At 38.1% G+C, this 21,621-nt stretch overlaps 1 protein-coding gene across 8 annotated transcripts in view; it reads right to left on the bottom strand.

The window, feature by feature from the left end:
* Alg11 (ALG11 alpha-1,2-mannosyltransferase) overlaps positions 1–21,621 on the bottom strand; it is a 392,778-nt gene that overhangs the window by 317,038 nt on the left and 54,119 nt on the right. For all 8 annotated transcript variants that reach the window (XM_067788977.1, XM_067788972.1, XM_067788974.1 and 5 more), the window contains exon 3: positions 17,350–17,808. In XM_067788977.1, the coding sequence (XP_067645078.1) occupies positions 17,350–17,808 (459 nt within the window). The remainder of the gene's footprint in view (positions 1–17,349; positions 17,809–21,621) is intronic.

Raw genomic sequence — 21,621 nt, 5'->3', positions numbered from 1 at the left:
TTTCCATTTCTACTTCGATTGCAGAACCGCGACACGGATTCTCATGTTTCTGATTTCAGTAAAGCATATTACAAAGTATCCCACTCCTTACTTATCTACAAGCTGGATCGGATTGGCTTCCAACCTGGTCTCATGCAGTGGATCTCGTCGTATCTCTACGGTCGAACGCAAAAAGTTAGCTTTAAAAGTACTCTTCCAAATGTCATCGATGTTCCCTCTGGCGTCCTATAGCGCAGTCATTTTGGTCCAATTCTGTTCCTGCTATTTATTAATTATATCTGTACCACTATAAAATATTCCAAAATCTTAATGTATCTTGATGATGTGAAACTTTTTAGGTCTTATGCGTCTATCGAAGAACGTTCCTTGCTCCAAGCAGATTGAAACTGCCTAGATACTTGGTGCAACGCAAATTCAATGCCACTGGACCTCAACAAACGCAAATTCATGTGCCTCTCTTGGAGATCTTTGCCAGCAGCCTAAACTAATAAATTCTGTCTTCTAACAGTTAACTATTTTGTGGACTTGGGAGTCGCGATAGTTGCCAAACTTACTTTCAACCTTCGTATTAAGGCTACAGCCAATAAGGCTAGAGGTGTTCTTTCATTTGTGAAACGATGGTCCAAAGAATTTAGTGAGCCTTATGTAACTAAAGCCATTTTCATCACATTTGTTAGACCGATACTAGAAGACGGATCAATAGTCTGGAATCCGAGATATCCAGTTCATGCAGATAGACCTGAATCAATACAAAAGCAATTTCTACTTTCCTGTTTAAGGAATTTTTATTGGGACTCTGCGTATAATCCTCCCCTTTTTACTAGTCGGTTGAAGCTTATCAATCTTCGAACTCTTGCAAGTTGTAGAGAAATGCTAGGCGTAATATTTATGGCTAAGCTACTTAATGGATTGATTTATAGCCCAATTCTGTTGAACGAAGTAAACTATAACGTCCCATCACGATCGTGTAGTGTAGAACTAATTTCGAATTAAATGAACCTTTTCGGTGTTTGTGTCATGATTTAAACACTCATTCTAATTCATTTTCATATAAGGGATTCACTTTTTAAACAGTTTTATTTAACTTGACTTGATAGGCCGGCTGCTCCGCTGCACGGCTGTTGTGAACGAATTTTGTAATCGAAATTTAAGTAACTTCACGATAAGCTACAAGCTTGAAACTTGGAATATAGTTCAGAACCCGATGACAATGCAATAATAAGAAAAAAGAAACTCCTATAGGTGGCGCATGGATCGAAATATTTCAAATAATCGTATTTGTGAGCCGATTTGGTTCATATTTGGAACACATAATACATACAAGAATAGAAAGCGACCTATGAAAAAAATCGCCGCTAGGTAGTGCAAGGATCTAGATATTCAAAACATCGTATTTTTGGTCCGATTTGACGCATATTTGGAACACATAATACATACAAGAATAGAAAGTGACCTATAAGAAAAATCGCCGCTAGGTGGCGCAAGGATCGAGATATTGAAAAAATCGTATTTGGGGTCCGATTTGGCTCATATTTGGAACACATAATACCTACAAGAATAGAAAGTGATCTATGAAAAAATCCCCGCTAGGTGGCGCAAGGATCGAGATATTCAAAAAAAATCGTATTTGTGGTCCGATTTGGTCCATATTTGGATCGCCTAATACATAAATGAATAGAAAGGAACCTATGATGTCTGATTTGGCTCGTATTTGGAACAAATATTACATACAGTCCGGTAGAAGTGACATCAAAATATTTTGGAGTTCGTGGAGGGACAAGCATACGTGGCGCAGAGTCGTGTAAAGTCTTTGTAAAGATTATGTATTGAGGACTTAGATTGTAACAAATTGCCAGGAAAGAGTCCTTGTAATAATGAGTCACTAAATGAACTAAATAGAATGAGAAATAATAATTATGCGGTTGCCTTTTGCCTTCAGTTGATTTTAAGTGAAATAAATATTTGTACGCAATTTATATTTGCAGTGCACCGTGCGTTTTAATTGACTACCCCCCTTTGTTTTCATACTTCTTGTTAAATAAGTCAACAAAAAACGGAGACGCCCCCACACGTATGGTAGAAAGCTATCACAGTTCGCCGGATATTTCAATCGTGAGCGCAGAACTCGTAAACTGCGTCAACTGGCAGCCGATGGTAACATTGGCATCCGACCACCTGCCTATACTTATTTCGCTCGACCGTCCCGCCGACTTCATCGTCGCAGAAAAACGCACTTTCATTAACTTTAAAAAAGGAAAGTGGGACGAATACAAATCCTTTACAGACATACGCTTTGCTGCCCCCCCCCCCCCCCCTATCCTATCCATATGCCCTCCCTACGCCAAGGGGAGCGTGCTTTCCGCAAGGTCATTGAATGCGCCTCGGCTCGTTTCATTCCCGCCGGTAGAATTCCCGAAATTCGGCCCCACTTCCCGGCGGAGGCTGCAAGTTTAGCGAGAGAACGTGACCTTATAAGACAGTTCGATCCCGGCGACCACCAAATAAGGGATATAAACCAACGCATCAGGTTGCTTGTGGATGAACACCAGCGGGCGAAATGGGAGGAGCACCTAAGCGGTTGTAACCTCTCTGCCGGTGTAGGTAAACTTTGGTCCACTGTAAAGTCCCTATCGAATCCGTCTAGGCACAATGACAAAATATCCATCGCCTTTGCCGACAAAGTGCTATCGGATGCGAAAAAATGCGCGAGCACTTTCTGCCGACAATACGTAATGCATTCTACGGTCGACAAAAATAGACGGAGGGCCAACAGACACGCACGTAAACATAAGTTCAGCGCTTCACCAATTACCATCACCGCCAAGGAGGTTGAGGATGCCATCGGTCATGCTAAACCATCCAAAGCAGTGGGCCCAGACGGCATAGCCATGCCGATGCTTAAAAGCCTAGGGAAAAAGGGTTTCAAATATTTAGCACATGTCTTCAACCTGTCTCTTTCCATGGCATTATCACCGACTAAATCATCCGCGACCCTATTTACAACTTGGACGTCCCAAATGTCGACCATTTTGAACATCCACGTCGATGGCACTACGCTACCGACTTTCCTACACCCCAAAATCTTGGGTGTGACGTTTGATCAGGATCTACATTTTGGTGAGCACGCAGCCGCAATTGTTCCGAAAATCCAGAGGCGTAATAAAATCTTCAAATCCCTTGCTGGCAGTACTTGGGGAAAAGAAAAAGAAACGCTCATTACCACATACAAAGCAATTGGCCAGCCGTTTGCGTGCTACGCGTCCCCTATATGGTCGCCAAGCCTAAAAACTACCCACTGGAAGAAGCTACAGGCCTGCCAAAATATTGCGCTCAGAACCGCCACGGGCTGTCTTCTTATGTCCCCAGAACACCATCTACATAACGAGGCGAGAATACTCTCCATCAGGGAGAGAAATGAGATTCTAACCAAACAGTTCCTGTTGAATACCCAGAAACCTGGGCATCCCAACAGACATCTGATTGATGAGCCAGCGCCGCCTAGGGACTTAAGGAGTCATCTCCGTAAGCATTTTGAGGAAATACGGCACCTGAGAACTCAGCCGTATGAAGCAAAAAAACACAAGCAGGTCCTTAGTGAACTCCACAAACAGGCGTCGGACCTTTATGCCGGGAATTGCCCGGTTAATCCAGTACTCGGGGAACAGTACATACAACTTGCGGAAGAGGAACGCATACTCCCCAGGGAAACGCGAGTCACTCTGGCTCAACTTCGTTCTGGTACTGTAACAGGTTAAACTCTTACCTATCCAGAATCAACCCCGACATACAAAATGTATGCCCCGCTTGCAATGTGTCCCCACATGACACCAACCATCTCTTTAATTGTAATGTGGAACCAACGCCTCTAACACCCCTGTCATTATGGTCCACCCCTGTCGAAACAGCAAGTTTCCTTGGACTCCCGTTAGAGGATATTGATGACAATTTGTGATCGGTTGCAGCTATTAGATGGGAGACATTGCTACAACAACAACAACCCTTTGAAATAAAATCTTTTAAAATAAAATATATAAATCTTTGAAATCCTCCGTAGCATTTTTGACCATCACATATTCAAATTGGCCACTTGGTGTAACAAATGCAGTGTATTTGATTGATTCTTCAGTTACTTTTACTTGGTGAAAGCCATTTTTTAGATCTAATAATGTAAAATACTTTTTTCCTCCTAAATACTCCAAACAGTCTTCGATAAGAGGAAAAGGATAATTATCTCTTACAGTGATTTTATTTAAATCCCTCTAGTCAACACACATCCTAGTTTCCCCATTTTTCTTTTTTACTAAGACTATTGGTGATGCATATGGGGAATCACTATGCCGAATTAAAGGTATAATTCTAAAAGCTCTTGAACAATTTTTTGAACTTCAAATTTATCAAATTATGATGAGCTCGAGGCAGTTTAAAAATTGAAACAGAATGAGATCGAAATATCGAACAAATAAAATTGAAATATAAACATTTAAACTTTGTTTAAATTTTTTAAACTGCCTCGAGCTCATCATAATTTAATAAATTATAATATTTGAAGGCAAATAAAAATATTTTTAAAATCTTCAAATTTATCTTTATGAAGTTAACCTTTCGTAGGGTTTTACGATGCTCTCTTGAGAATAGTTCAAATAGCAATCACGAATAATGCTTTCTATTCTCGCACATGCATCTCTATGCAAAGCGGAATCATTATTAAGATCACTAACACTACTTTCAAAGAGGGCTTAAACATCTATCGCACCAATCTTCATTTCGATCTTCACCAAAAATTTCACTATTCACTTTGTCAGCAATACTGGACCCACCGGCACAATGACCATTCATCGGAAGACAATTTCTGACCAATCTATCTGGGGAAATATCCCCGCAAATTCCGTCACCAATCACTGGAGTTAAGGAACACTCACTAGGGCAATGTTGCAAATTTCCTCAAACGTGAACAACAACTAGAGACACGTTTGAGTTTAGCCCATTTAATTCAAATTTAAGATCTTTACAGTTTAACATGAAAAGTTTATTAAATAATTTAAAAAAATCTGTTCCAAGAAGCAATGGCTGAGATAAAAGGTCAGAAACTATATATAATGAAATTATTTTAGATTTGCCATTTAGCGAAATCTCACAGTCAATTCTTCCAAAAGTTCTTAGTTTATTGCCGCCGAGGCTGTAGAAATTTGTTACGATTAGTTCGTCATCACACAAAGGCAAAAGACTTTTGCTCACAAAGCTGGCAGGACTACCACTGTCAATCAAAGAAATACATGTCTTAAAGTTTTTATTGTTCATGTTCCCATTACAAAAGGCAGTACTTACGATTTGATAAAGCTCAACATTGGACATAGCATCATGATGAATCGACTCCTCGTCCACAGCGTTTACCATTTTCGTCGACGGCTGGTTGCACTGCTTTAGCACATGGTCTTGCTTCCACAACGAAAATATGATCCCTTGATCCGCTTTGGTTGATTGCATTGCTTTGATAGATGCCCGTATTCTCAGCAAATAAAGCATTTGGTTATGGATCCTGGTTTGCTTCCAACTTCTGAACGCTGTTGAGTGTTTCTTGCTGCAGTGTCGTTTCCTCGCTTTTCTTCATATTTTAAGAGTAGCGCCTGCAGCTATCCAAATCTTTTGCTGTGTATAGTATGGAGGTGTATGTGGTGTTATCACGCAGGCCATCCATCACCGCACTAATTATCTCGTCCTCACTCAGATTTGCTTGGTCCGCAATCTCCTTTATTGACCAGGAGCCGAAACTGTTATTCCTTTTATAATATAATTCCTTGCAAAACTATTAATTTTTTTGGACTTTAAATATATTTGGATCAGGATAAAAATTATTTTCGGATTTTTATTTGTTTGAGTCCGGAAATAAAAGTTAAATCCGGACATTTATTTTTTAAGGTCAAAATAAAAGTCCCGCTTGATAACAAAGAGACGGCTTAACCGAAACAAACATTTTTTTTAATTTTTTTTTAATTTTGGCCTTAAAAAAAATTCCGGATTTAACTTTTATTTCCGGACTTTTATTTTTAAAAGTCCGAGTTTAAGTAGTTCTATCGGATTAAAAATTAAAAATACAGATTTTACTTTTATATGTGGACTTTTATGGAAAAAGTTCGAAAAATATAAAGGATGCATGATTCGACATGATATTGCTATAGGGATACCTGGAAACTCAAACATTTTCACCTAGGACAATTTTTTGACCAGGACTTTTTCAAATCCGAAAAAATATAATTATTATTTTCCGTCCCTGTTATTGACAGAATGTATGATATGATGCCTCCATTAGGTGCGCGCCGGCGTCGGGACAGCTACTTATACACATCACTGGTCGAAACATTTCGCTTAAACTGCTTATAGAGCGCTGCTTTCAACTCGCCAAAGTTGAATGCCGATGACGTACGTAGAAAAGTGGCAGCTGTACCCGACAGCAAGCGGCGCATACCCATATATTTGAAATGATCGTCCTTGTAGCCAACTTCCACCGCGTTCTTGAAATCATTGATACATTTTTCAATTGGGTATGCATTATCCACTGAAAATTTTGGCACCATGCCGGCTATATCCATTGCAGAGATACAATGGCTTGCGCTAGGGGCATTAACATTTTTGTCCGCTCTTCAAGTACAGCTATTTGTGCATCCAGGTTTGCGGCATCGCCAGTTTCTTCGCCATTACATCGCTGTCCTGAGGTTCCCCTCCAACAACAACAGCAGCAACACCAGAATCAGCATCGAATCCATCATCCATTCGCCCACCATTCAGAAGAGCACGCAATTGCGATTGGTGGTCGCATCCGCGCGGCTCTAGATCAATGTATATTCTCGCACGGTGCGTGGTAGCACGGAGAATATATATATGTGGATATGGAAAAGGAAATAAAAGGCAAATATTTGTATAAGTAACAAAGACAATAATTAATTTATTTTGTATTAAGTTAGTACAATATTTTACCTTTGGTATATGATGTGGCGTGACAGCGGCAGCGACTTTCTTCCTCCGTGGTTGAAATAGAACAGAACAGAAGAAAATGATCTCCGTTGTGTCGGAACGGAGATCGTGCGGGGGTTTTCCAAGGGATATTTGTTATCCGATGGAAAACTCAGTTACCCGTATTATTCTGCTTATATGTGTGAGTGACAATATGAGGTTGTATGCATGCGTGTTAGCAATACATGACAGTGTATTTATGTAAATACATATGTGCAACTAAATGAATTATGCATTGGGGTGGCCGTGTAAAATAGATATAAATATTTAGGTTCTGACCTAAAAATGCCGGCCCCTTGCGGTAAGCAACATCTGTGGGAGGAATTCCATGCTTCAGCTGTCACGCACAGTAGTAATTAAAAACTAGATTTAATTTTTTGTTTATTTTGAAGAAATTTGTGTTGGCTGATCGCGCTCGTACTTCATCGGTCATAGAGGCCGCTGTAGGAAGAAAAGAAGCAACATATTAAAGCTGAAAACAAGAACGGGTTACAATTCAACGCACTTTATTAGCATAAACCTCGTTTGTATTTCGAGTTTTTCGCAGTCTGGACGAAAAGGACATGTCTCCGTTCCAGATTTCGACGATTGTAAGATTATTTTCCATCTGGACAAATAGGCCAAGTCTCCGTTCCAGATTTCAACTTTATAAGATTTAAGGTTATATCCAGACGGAAAGGACGGGTCTCCGTGCCAGATTGGATTTATTTTGTTAAATTTGGTTTTAATTTTAATAAAATGTTTTATTTTAAAAATGAATTTTTGTTGAGTGGCGAACGCTTTAAGAATTTTGAGTTATTTCGAAAGTTATATTGACCCTCTAGCATGCCTTTATGTGGTTGGCAACTCCACTTTCTGTGCTAAGGCCGAAAACTTTTAATTTGGACTACGACAGAAAAATTTGTTATTTCGAATATGATCGAAAGTTTGTGCTTTAGTTTTATTTTGTTACTACTTTTGTCACAAGATTCCTGCCACCCAAGAAAGGTTTCGCATTTCAGGCTAGTTATTGTAGTATTCGACAAAAGCTCTTGCTAAATAATTTTTAATTGTAAGTCATTATTAACTTTTCACGTTTTTTCCTATTTCATTTACCATTCGTGGTTATTTTTACAAGAAGATTCAGTAAAGCATTCATCATTCATTTAATTTGGAATATTGATGAAAAAAAAAAAATTGGTTCCTGTGATGCACCTCGGGAACACGCATACTGAAAATTGGTGTGCATTTATTTTGCTGAAATGGCAACACCACACGGCGAAGTGAAAGGGGATGAAAGAATGACAAATGGATGAAGAAGAATGTCATTACATAATAAACATGATGATGGTAAGTAAACAAGTTGTAAAATTTTATAATTTGTGTTAAATTAATCATTTTAATAACTTCTTGTTTTGTCTTCTTTTCAGATTATGCAAATTACTTTGAACTCCTTGGGGTACACACGTACTTGCACGCCTGAAGATTGATTCATCCCAAAAAGAATGGTTTGAGGTTTTGCCCTCCACCTTCATCCGTGGTGGACATCAAACAAATTTACATATGCCAATTATGTCCCGGAATAATGTATGATGTTTTAAGACAAGATGTGCATTTAAGTTTTCTTTCTAGTTTTTGTGCTAGAAAAGCCAGAAATGATCGCAGAAGCGATCAGTTGTAAAGATTAGTTTATTTGTGCAAAGTTAATTGCAATTTGGTTGTAGTGCTTTAGCTTGTCTCAAATACCCCACAAAAAATGTTGTGAGTTATTATGAGAAATAAGAGAAAGCACTTAAACTAAAAAAAAAACAAACATAACCTTTCGAAATTCGACAACCTCTACCTCTATAACTTTTTATGTCGAATGGTCCTGCAAAATCTACCCCTGAATTAGTAAATGGTCGGGAAAATGTGGTACGTTCCTTGGGAAGGTTACCCATAAGTTGGGTTTGTACACGTTTTTTATAGATTGTGCAGACCTTACAATTGTGAATGATGGATTTTATCATATTTTTAACCCTAGGAATCCAGTATTGGGTCCTAATAAGCCTAAACATTAGTTGATTTTCTCCATGTAAAGAGATTTCATGGATAAGCTGAACTAAAAGGCGAGAAAATTTGCATGTGTAGGGTAGGATTATTGGATGGCGTTCATTGTATGGTAGGTCTAGAGCCGCGCGGATGCGACCACCAGTCCTTATAATGCCATACTTGTCTAAGAAAGGATCAAGAGGAAGCACTTCGCTTTTACAATCTACTAGCTTGCCTGCCTTCAGATTTTTATATTCTGTGGGATAAAACTGTTGTTGTGACATCTTAACTAAGCGTTGCGTAGCGATTTCGATTTCATCTGATGAAACCAGATACGAAGTTTTATTAAAATAATCTTTTGTCTTTGGATGAGTTCTTTCGAGAAATCTCAAGACATAAGATATCACCCTCAAAGCTCTAGGTAGATTCGAAAACCAGTTCATGTGCTGGGAGTCCTCTGCTAGCCATATCGGCTGGATTTGATCCCGAATCCACATGACTCCAATTATCCTTTCCGGCGTTTTGGACGATTTTCGTGATACGGTGTGCTACGAAAGTTGACCACGAACAAGGGGGTTTTCGTATCCATGCCAGTACAATCGTTGAATCGGTCCATAAGTAGGTTTTTGGATTCCCTAAGTTGAGATTTGTTAGAATTGTTTCCATCATTTCGGAGAGTAGTACGGCTCCGCATAATTCCAGTCGGGGAAGCGATATAGTTTTTACCGGAGCTACTTTTGTTTTTGCCAATAGCAAATTGGTCAGAACTTGGACGTTGTTTTCCACTCGCAGGTATACCGCCGCGGCATACGCTTTCTCTGATGCGTCACAAAAACCGTGAATTTCCACTTTGTTGTGCGGGGAAAAGTGAGTCCAGCGCGGTATTCCAATGTTATTAATTTCATGATACTTTTCCATAAAGGTGTTCCAACGTTCCCTAGTAGTTGGTGATACATCTTCATCCCATTTTGTAACTTCAAGCCAAATGTTTTGCATGATTATTTTGGCTACAACTACTATTGGAGCAAGCCATCCTAATGGGTCGAACAACTTAGCGATTGCCGATAAGATCGCTCTTTTGGTTAAAGTGTCGCAATTTTCCATTGGTTTTGCGATGAAGTAAAACTCATTATGTGCATTCCACCTGATTCCTAGTGCCTTCACTGAACTTGCGTCTTCGAATTCCAGGAAATCTTTGTTAAGGAGATGTTGTTTGGGGATATCCTTTAGTATTTGGTCGGAATTAGCTGTCCATTTTCTTAGTGGAAAGCCGGCTGATTGGAATGCTTGAGATATTTCATCTCTGGCAGAAATTGCTGATTGGATGCAGTGTCCAACAGCAAGAATATCATCCACATACATGTATTCTCTTAGTATTGTGGATGCAATTGGAAAGGTGTCTTCGACGTACTCTGCCAATTGTAAAAGTGTCCTTATTGCTAGATAAGGAGCACAGTTAACCCCGAATGTCACAGTCTTTAGTTCGTAGACTGATAGGGATTTCAGAGCTAGTACGGAATACTATGCGCTGGTATTTGGTTTGGTTCGGATGTACCATAATTTGTCGGTACATTTTCTCAATATCGCTGTTGAAGTCGTATTTGTATAGTCTCCAGCGAAGAATGAGAATCGTCAAGTCCGCTTGTAGGATAGGGCCCGTATAAAGAACGTCGTTCAGGCTTACTCCGTTTGCAGTCGGACTAGATGCGTTAAAAACAACGCGAAGTTTCGTGGAGGTACTTTCTTCCTTGATGAAAAGGTGATGAGGTAGGAAATAATGGTCAGAGGAGTCTGGTGGCACGATGCTGTTGATCCTTGACATATGTCCTAATTCCTCGTATTCGGTCACAACTCGATTGTACTCCGTCTGTAGGTTACGATTTTTTGCGAGGCGTGTCTCGTTCCGGAAGAACTGAGAGCAGGCTCTTTTAAGAGATGGTCCTAGAGAGATGTTTGATGGAAATTCCCGTTTAAATGGTAGTGAGACAGTATATTTCCCTGTATTATCCCTTGTGGTTGTATTTCTATACAATTCCTCGCAGTATTGTTCGTCTGGATTTAGACGTTTCTTTTTTGGGAGTTTTTCGAGCTCCCAGAAGGCGGATAGTTGTTTATCCAATGATGTGTCACTGTAGTAAGAGACTATTCGGTTTGTTTGCTCTTGAGCATCTGCACGGCCTGTAAGAATCCAGCCGAAAACAGTTTCATGTGCTAAGAGTGTACCAAGCACATTCTTCTGCAATTCGTTCAGAATTATTTGAGGGTAAATGTCCCCTCCGAGAACTAGATCCACTTGCTCATTTACAAAGAATCTTTTATCTGCCAACTCGATATCTGGGAATGATTGCTTTGTCATCGCGCTGATCTGGCACGTTGGAAGATTCCCTGTTAGTTGAGGCAGGACAAGGACCGTTGCTTTCAAAGAGAATAATGGGTCAACTAGGGACCGCAACTCTATTGAACAAGATTCCTTGATCTGTGCAGAGAATGCGTTGGTAATACCGGAAACTTGAGCGCGAATTTTCTTGGATGACAGGTTAATTCGACGTTTAAGACGTTCGGTTATGAACGAGCACTCAGAACCAGAGTCAATTAGGGCTCTAGCTGAAAAACTGGTATTATTGTAATTAATGCTGACACGAGCAGTGCCTAGCAGTACACCTGTGGTTGTATGCGCATGACAAGATTGCACATTCGAGACTTGCTTCTCATGGGACTTTGAATTTTGTCTCTCCCTAGCCTGTTTTGATGTTGATGGGGCATAATCATCCGAATGCTTTGCATGCGCTGCTGTCTTTTGTTGAATTTTTTGTATATGTAGGAGAGTATTGTGTCGAGAATGACAAGTGCTGCAGTTGTATGAGCTTGTACATTTCGACACAGTATGTCCAGGCGATAAACAATTCAGGCAGCTATTATTGCTCTTAATAAAATCGACTCTACGAGCAGGTGAAAGTTTAAGGAATTTCGTGCAGTTGCGTAGTTTATGCTCATTTGTGTGACACATTTTACAATTAAATTTCTTGACGCTTGTTTGGAAGCTGCCAACCTTTTTTTGTTGGGGTTCAGGAGTTGGTTTTGTAATATGAGGCTTAACACTTTTTGAAGTCTTATTGCCTCTATGGCCAGACACGTTTTCCAACGCAAGAAATCGGTCAGAAAGAAATTTGTTCATGTCCTCCCATTTAGCTATCTCTGTCTTGTTCCCCAAAGACTGTTCCCAAAGCGAGAGGCTGCTTTCGGGCAATTTTTTAGCACACAGGTATACAAAGAGGGCGTCCCACAGATCTATTTTTTTGACCTTTTAATGATGTCATACAATTATTCAATTTTAATTGTAAATCCTTTATTGATTTACCACAATTAGACTCTATGGGCTTTATGCCGAAGACGGTGTCGAGTTGAGCCTTCACTAAACTACGCTTATTTTCATACCTTTCAGTTAAACTCTGAAGTATATGTAAAATTTCTAACTGAATTGTACAATACTCAGCTGATGATTTTTATTCTATAGCTGAGCAGCTTTGTGACCAATTGGCGCCGGTTTGCAGAGAGGAGCGACTGGCGCGCCTTGCTGGACGGCCATAACCGTTTAAACGGTTAAGCTCCAATTAAGTAAGTAAGCTGAGCTGTTTTAGACCTCGACGCTTAACAACCTCCGCCTATCAACAACTCGGCAAAAACAAATCCGTGCGTCATGCGGATGTGACCCTCGCGTCGGTCGGGCGGGCTTTGGAGGGTACTAATCCGTTGGGTATTATTATTATTACTAGCCTTTACCCGCGGCCCGTCCGCAAGGAGAAAATAAAATATATGGGATATTCACGTTAGCCTGCTTATTATAAAAGTATTTCTGTGTAATGTATTTTATTTTTGTAATAACTACGGACAGATCCCGAAACCCACCCAGAAATGATGCCGGAAAAGTCTCCAAATGATCCCGAAATAGTTCCGAAATTACTCTGACGGGATCCCGAAAACCATCCAGAAATGATCCCAGAAGGGTCCCGAAAAGATCACAAAATAACCCTGATGGGATACCGAAAACTATTCAGATATGATCCCGAAAAAGTCCTGAAATGACTCCGACGAGATCCCGGACGGATCCCGAAATGATAACGGAAGGGTCCCCAAATGATCCCGAAATGACCCTGACGGGATCCCGGACGGATGCCAAAACCATCCAGAAATGCTGCCGGAAGGGTTCACAAATAATCACGAAAAAGTCCCGAAATGACCCTGACGGGATCCCGGACGGATCGCGAAAACCATCCAGAAATGATTCCGGAAGGGTCCCCAATTTATCCCGAAAAAACCCCTGACGGGATTACAAATAAGGTGAAGCTAATTATAAAAGCATGTTACGAGTAATAAGGCAGCAGACGCGTTGAAGCGAATGAATAGTTACAAACATACAACGTGTTAATAAAAACAATTGAAAGAGGGGCGATGGCGGAAGGAGAAGCAGAGCACCACTGATCGTTTTTCCAAAATTTTTTAGATTTCGATCTGTATGAGCTATATGCAAATATGTAAAATATTATCCACCTGCTATTCTTATGTTTGCCTAATGTTTGTTATTCGTAATTTTGTGTTTTTCTAGTCCTGAGGATGGTTTCAGATTGAAACCGAAATATTGACAAATTATATAAATTATATCTAGCAACCCAGACGTTGTTTCACACAGGTTGCATTGTTTAAAAATAGTAATTTGTTGTTGCATTTTTCCTTTCTTTCGTTTCCTTTCCTTTCATTTCCTGTCCTTTCGTTCGCTGTCCGGTGCTGTCTTCTCCCTTCCTTTCCACCCTGTAATTTCCTCTCCTTTTATTTCCTTTCCTCGCCTTTCCTGTCATTTCCTTTCCTCTTCTTTCCTTTCATTTCCGTTCCTTTCCTCTCTTTTACTTCCATTTCTTTCTTTTATTTGTCCTTTCAAAAAAGTTCACCGGAAAATTATACCAAATAATATATATTAACCCAGCGGGTCAGGGGGTTAGAATATACCCGCGGTAGGTATGCCTGTCGTAAGAGGCGACTAAAATACCGGATTGGCCTGAAGGTTTAATGTGGCCATATAAATCGTTCCCGAGATGGTCGGGCCAGCTCCTTAATGATGCTGTGTTACCGGAGCGTACCGGATCTGTAAACGGCAAAGGACCATCACATCGATCACTCCCTAAACCTTCGGGGAGCAACCGTATCGCTACAACAACAACAACAACAACAACCAAATAATATAGAAAATCGCACTGTATGGTACTTACCTTTGCAATAATATTGATAAAAAAATATTGATAAAAAAGCTCACTTTTGTTTTGATTTTAAATTAAATTAAATAAATTATTAGCACTGCTTATTCAACTTACGTACACATTTTAATAACAAAATTCGTGAAAACCAACTGTTCTTTCTAAAATAACTCCTTTAGGGCTGCCATAAAAAAACATTAAAAATGGATACTCATTTAGTTTGCTAAAATGAGCATTTGTGGCCATAAATTAAAACAGGGTATATTTGTTATTCCCGACGCGTTTCGGCGTTACCTTACGTCTTCTTCTTTGGGGATATTAATATTCACATTAATAATTATTTATTTCAGGTAATAATATAATTTTTGCACAATATTAACATAGGTACATTAATATTTATAAATTGGCCCAAACAACATAATAAAGGATACTCATTTATTTTGTCTTAACGATCAGCATACAAATTAGCATAAAAAATATATTGAAGAGTTAAATCTCCTTAGTGCACAAATGTACATATATGCAAAAATACCAAAAAATAAAACTTTTGTTTAAGAATTTTAAGAAAATGTTAAATATTTTTAACGAAAGAGTATTTTTCAAGAGATGTATGCATTCTTAACCATTCATTCAAGGTTCGATTCGAGCTCAAGGCCAGAACAATACTTTTTTTCTAATGATAATTATTGTTATTTTTTTAATTTTTCTAAATTTGAAAAATTGTATTTTGTAAGTAGAAAATTTTTCAGACAACCTGCCATAGCTGCGCAGATAGATCCATTTCGAAGGGTGCTAAGCCTTCATCATCAGTACGCTTTAAGCATGCTGCGCTAACCATTTAGCTATACAGCGGTGGTTTGTTTGACTGGCAAATTTGCTACTTCTATTCCTTTTTACCAACTATATTTATGCAGTGTTGCGCCATCTGGCACAAATCACTGATAATGCTGGATTTTTGTTTATTGTCAATTACTTTGTTTGACATTCCCAAGTGCTCATGGTTTATTAACAATTGTTTATGTTTTTATCGGCCTATTGATAAATGATTCAAGGTTCGATTCGAGCTCAAGGCCAGAACAATAATTTTTTTCTAATGATAATTATTGTTATTTTTTTAATTTTTCTAAATTTGAAAAATTGTATTTTGTTTTTGGAATAGTAAGTAGAAAATTTTTCAGACAACCTGCCATAGCTGCGCAGATAGATCCATTTCGAAGAGTGCTAAGCCTTCATCATCAGTACGCTTTAGGCATGCTGCGCTAACCATTTAGCTATACAGCGGTGGTTTGTTTGACTGGCAAATTTGCTAATTCTATTCCTTTTTACCAACTATATTTATTCAGTGTTGCGCCATCTGGTGCAAATCACTGATAATGCTGGATTTTTGTTTATTGTCAATTACTTTGTTTGACATTCCCAAGTGCTCATGGTTTATTAACAATTGTTTTTGTTTTTATCGGCCTATTGATAAATGATTCAAGGTTCGATTCGAGCTCAAGGCCAGAACAATAATTTTTTTCTAATGGTAATTATTGTTATTTTTTTAATTTTTCTAAATTTGAAAAATTGTATTTTGTTTTTGGAATAGTAAGTAGAAAATTTTTCAAACAACCTGCCATAGCTGCGCAATATATAGATTTCGAAGGGTGTTAAGCCTTCATCATCAGTACGCTTTAGGCATGCTGCGCTAACCATTTAGCTATACAGCGGTTGTTTGTTTGACTGGCAAATTTGCTACTTCTATTCTGTCTGGCTGGACAAAGCCACTATGGAAAGTGTCTGGCAATGAGGCTAGGTGGCTTCTTATATCGTGACGAAGACCATATATGAAAATCAGTCTTTATAAAATGATGAAAGATAGGTATATTTTTCTGCAAAATTTTTGCACGATATCTGTTAAAGCCACCATGACTCAAGTTTTATAATAGACCAACGATCCTGCTTCAGTTGGAAGTATGCACTGACGAAATTTCAACTTTTATAAAATGACAAAGGTCTGGCAGTCACGGGCTCTGAGACTAATGGCCCCGTTGACAAAACCCAAAAAAAGTATAAAACTGGTTAATTGGAAGAGGTTTTCATAGTTGTGTTATGTTTTCCTAGTTAATATATGCATATATCGTTGGAAAGGTCTAAATTTCTTCTTATAGGAACCAGAAAAAAATGAGAATCGGTTTATAACCAACCAATTCTGTAAGATTCCAAAGGTATGAAAAACCCCATAACTCACGATTTTGGAGGTGTCCGGGGGAAAATCTTATATGCAGTCATCTTTGGATCACTTCCCAGGTATTCTCAGTTTTGTATTTTTTGTAACACTGTGTAGTTCTTTAAAAACTTCGAAGAATGCAGAACTGAATTGCTGAATATATTTGAAATGAGTTTCTAATATTGTGTAACAAATATGAAATGAAAGAACGGCTTGCAAATTTGGAATAACGATACTATTCAAAGCATCTAATAATAAAAATGTATGGCTTATAAAATTTGGTATTTACATCAGCTTTATTAAATAAAAATGAGGTAGGGGAGCTATTTTTTTATTATTTAACGCTTGAGTGGTAAATCACAAATTGTTTGACAGCTTTTCCAAAACAAACTATTTCAACCCATGGCGGAACGATACAAGGTGGCAGCATGGGACAGCTGATTAGAAACTTTTTTTATTTGATTTGATACATCAACTTCCGGCGCATGATACTTGACATTTGTCCATCGAATTTACAAAAACAAAGTACATGGAACTTTTATTTATGTTTGTAGGTATGCCACCATGCTGCCACCTTGTATCGTTCCGCCATGTTTCAACCTAAATGAAATAGTTAAATGAGCAGCTGACTTTGAGGTAAAAAAGTTATTAAATATGCATTTAAAGCATAAATTGAATATGTAAAGGATGACTGAAGGTTTTACAACATTTGTATCCACACAGTTTTATAAGAAATATTTTCTTCGGACCAAGGTACACTTTCTGGTGGAACCTCCCTATATGTAGAAAGAAATATTTGATTTCGCGTACATTATTTTGACGGATACGATAATCAATGCTGAACATATACCATGTGTATAAGTTAACTTTACAAACCTTTGCAAAAATTCGATAGTATATAACCTTGACCCAGGTGATGAATGGGTTTCTAACCACGTAGGCTTGATTGTTATGACAATATTCACGTCGTTGAACACGCCGCAACATATCCATACTTATTGTGGGATAATGCACATAGCACCCGACCTTGCAGTTACCAATAAAACGGAACAAAGGCAACGTGAAAGTATATCCTGTGGTGTCGATATAAATATCAGGTGGAAATCGACAAAGAGCTTCTAGTCCCAGAATAATGGATCCGAGACTTTGCCCCAGCAATGTGAAATACGGATACAATTTAGCTTCCACTAGCAATCGACGTTTCAGATAAACGAAGCTTGTATTTTGTTTGTCAATATTTATATTGAAAGTTTCTTGTACTTTTTCCATAATACTGTTTGGCGAACTGTCGATGTCTCCTGTATATATAACAATTTTAATGTTGTCGTATTTCGCCTAGAATGATACGAATAAAAACGATTTTCCATATTAGTATTCAGAGGCATTAAATAATACTTATTAATTGTTGCTGTTGTAGCGATAAGGACCCCGGAAATAAAAAAATAAAAGAAATTTCTTAATTCGGATAAGCCGTTTATTTGTTATCAAGCGGGACGACTTTTATCTTGGCCTTAAAAAATAAAAGTCCGGATTTAACTTTTATTTCCGGACTTTTATTTTTAAAAGTGCGAGTTTAACTAGTTCTATCGGACTGAAAAAATAAAAATACAGATTTAACTTTTATATGTGGACTTTTGTGGAAAAAGTTCGAGAAATAAAAAGAATGCATGATTCGACATGATATTGCTATAGGCATACCTGGCAACTCAAACATTTTCACCTAGGACAATTTTTTGACCAAGACTTTTTCGACTCAAAAAAAAAAATTATTATTATTTTCCGTCCTGGTTTCAATTTATGGTGTAAATAGATAATTATAAATGACTTGTTTTTCGTATTTTTAATAAAGCCTTCCCGAGGAAGACGCGAATATGCGTGGAAACACGTAAGAGAGAATAAACGACTGTTTTATTTCAAAAAAATCTGCCGAAAAGCTCCATAATTCAATAATTAAAACTTCACGACCTGGCCAATATAAAAAAATTAAAACTGATCGGAGAGCTACACCGAAGCAGCAAATGCGAAAATAAAAACAGCAAAATGAGACATTTTTTCCAACATATAAGGTACAAATACAATATAGACACCTGCCAACTATTGAAGAATGCAAAAAATACCATCTGCCTCTCGCAAGACAACGACTCAAATTTTTACTTAAATGAAAGGACTATGGGATCACACCGCCACATTTAAAGGGTGAGACAAGTAAAATAATATTGGGATTTAAACTTGAAATAACGAAGAAGGAAATGCAAAACATTGAAAACCAATTTTTAATAAAAGTACTAAACTTAGAAATCAAAGAAGCAAATATGAAAATTGAAATGGTTTATGGCCTTATAAGAAAAATCAAGCAAACAATGAGTGGAATTTTGGATGAAAAGGAGTATAACTGAATAGTTGCAACTCAAAATCAATATTTAGAAAAAAAGAAAATTTAAATAAATCTAAATAAAAAACTGTTCACTGCAACAAAAGAAAACTTCGATAAATATAATTTGAAACATAATGAAGATTGGTTCACGAACAAGACAAAAAGACATTCCCACAGAGTTCCGGTGGCTACTCTCCTTGGGTAAAAAATCGCGCTTCCCATCTCGAAAAAGACTTTTACATCTAATAACAGATATCGAGCAAGGCATACAGACGATGCCAGATGATAGAGAAAAAACATAGTTAGATGCAAGTTTGCAACCAGGGTAAATAACTTTAAAAATTAATTTAACAGTCCGAAAGAGAAATGCATATCTCAATTCTATGAAGAAAACTAACTCTTAAACGACATAAGGACTCTGTAGTCATCACGAACGTGGATAAAGGAAATAGGACTGAGATGATGTACAAATCAGAGTACGAAGAAAAAATGAAAGACATCTTGAATGACAAGCTGACGTATAAAAGTATAAGAACTGACTCTACCCAATTTCTATTACTTAAAAACAACAAAATAGTGAATGACCTCTACACAAAGCAAAACATTAATATGAAGGAGAAACAGTACTTGTCGTGCCCAGCAGCTACAGCGCCGAGAATATACGGATTACCCCAAGTTCATAAAGAACACATACCTCTGTTGCCTATTTTTTCTTCGCTGAACGTACTGTCAGGTCTTGGGTCGTCCCCGCGTTGGGCTTCACTCACACCTTGGCCCGCTCGGATGTATAGAGCTTCATATGTTAGGGTGGAGTACGCTGTTAAAACAGCAATATTGAAATAAATTTTTTTTTTGCTCGTTCAAAATATATGAACAAAAAAACCGAAAAGTTACCAGCGGGTCTCCATCCTAAACCGGGGGTGGTATCCACAGAATGGTTGCGCAGAACACCTTTCTACGTTAGCAGCCTTCGGCCGCGCTTATAAACAGTACCCTGGGTGGGTCCAACATCGGTTTGGAGACCAAAACTATATCCACGCAAAACACTTATGTTCACAGTTTTTTTGTTGGGTACACAACATAACAACAATCACATGAAAATCACCAACTTCCACTGCAAATATCTCCGGACAGAGATACAATTTTCATTTTTTTCGCCTTCGTGGCAGTGTTCTCGAGATTAATACGCGTCGTGGAAACCTCTCTCGATATTTTTTTTGGTAGCACATCAGCATTTTAACATAATGAAAATTATAGAAATCGTGTTTACCAAAAATGTAAACACGAGAAACGTCAAATGAAAATGTCCCAAAAAACACCATTGTGAACTCACGTAAATTCACAATGACGAAAAAAGCTTTGTTGGTAAGGTTGCCGGATGGGTGTGCATGATATGTTGAGAATAAGGACAGGGATAGATATAGGGTGGTCATGATTGCGGTAGACAAAAGAAAGACCGTGGGAAACGGCAAATGGAAACGGTTCTTTTCAGCGGGTTGGATAGTATAAAAGGGGTAACTGGAGGAGAACAGAAATAAAGTAAAATATAGCAGCAAATCGAATTCAAGTGCGCGCGCCGCTTTCCAAAAAAAAAAAAGGAAATATATTTGATTTGTTTGGTGTTATTAAGTATTAAAATTCCCTGTGCGCGAAGATCCAGAAGGGATCAGTGTAGTGCCGATAATAATAATTTTTAAGTTTTGATATGAGGCAAATTGCCTTCACTTAAAAAAAAGCGGTCTCGGTCGATAATTTTAAAGAAAAAGGGCGACGCTGCATCCAACCCCCCCAGGACAGGATTTATTTGCGGCATAGAGATGTGGAATATTTAATAATCAGGTGAGTCCTTAAATGCTAAAGGATTTTTTTTTATTATCATCTAGACTTTCGCGCCGTTTGGGGTTCACGCGACCTCAATTTTGACTTCGGTCACCAGCCTTTTCAATAAATCCGCAGGCACGGATTTTCCTGAGTGAAGATTCCCACTCAATCATTGTTTTCTTGCGTAATCCCAAATTCTAAAAATTTACTATCTCTTTGATTTTTCTTTTTGATTAAAATAAATTTTTTGCGGATACATTCGTTTCATATTGCGTGTAGGTATGAGGGCAATATAATATTAATGTATGTGTGACATAAGGCGCGTGAACGCCAAATCGGTTTTGGGAGCCTTAGTGAAAGAATTTAATTGGCGCTAATTGAGATTTCATTCTCGTAGTGGGAACCGGAGGTGGCCAGTGAAGCCTTTTTAAAGCGCCAGGGAATCACACTTTTTGCGAATCACTTTTATTACGAATCACAATTTTTACAAATCACGAATTTTTACGAAAACTACGAATTTATACGAATTCGGTATCAAATTTTACAAATGCAACAATTCTGTTTGCAACTTCAACATCAAAATTGTTACGAGTATCAACCATTTTTATAAAATCAACACCGTTTTTGTACAAAGTCCATATTATTTCTACATATTCGACGTCATTTTATACAAACTCAGCGTCATTGCCTACAAATTCGATACAATTCGATCTCCGATCTATCAAAACCCTACAACATTTTTATCAAGCAAAAATCGTAATTGCATCTCATCACGATTTTGGTATTACCATTTCATCACCAATAAATCCTTTTACTTGCGTCTCGGAAAGCTGCGTCCAATTGGATTTGTTTATTCACCTAGCCATGTACCCTAACGTTGGAGCGACCTACCTCATTATAGCATCCAGCAAAAAAGTTCACCATAATGTAATTTGTACAAAAGCTTTTTATGG

Source organism: Eurosta solidaginis, chromosome 5, assembly GCF_040869045.1.
Source record: "Eurosta solidaginis isolate ZX-2024a chromosome 5, ASM4086904v1, whole genome shotgun sequence".
Lineage (NCBI taxonomy): Eukaryota > Metazoa > Arthropoda > Insecta > Diptera > Tephritidae > Eurosta > Eurosta solidaginis.
This window is presented reverse-complemented; position numbering and strand designations above follow the sequence as displayed.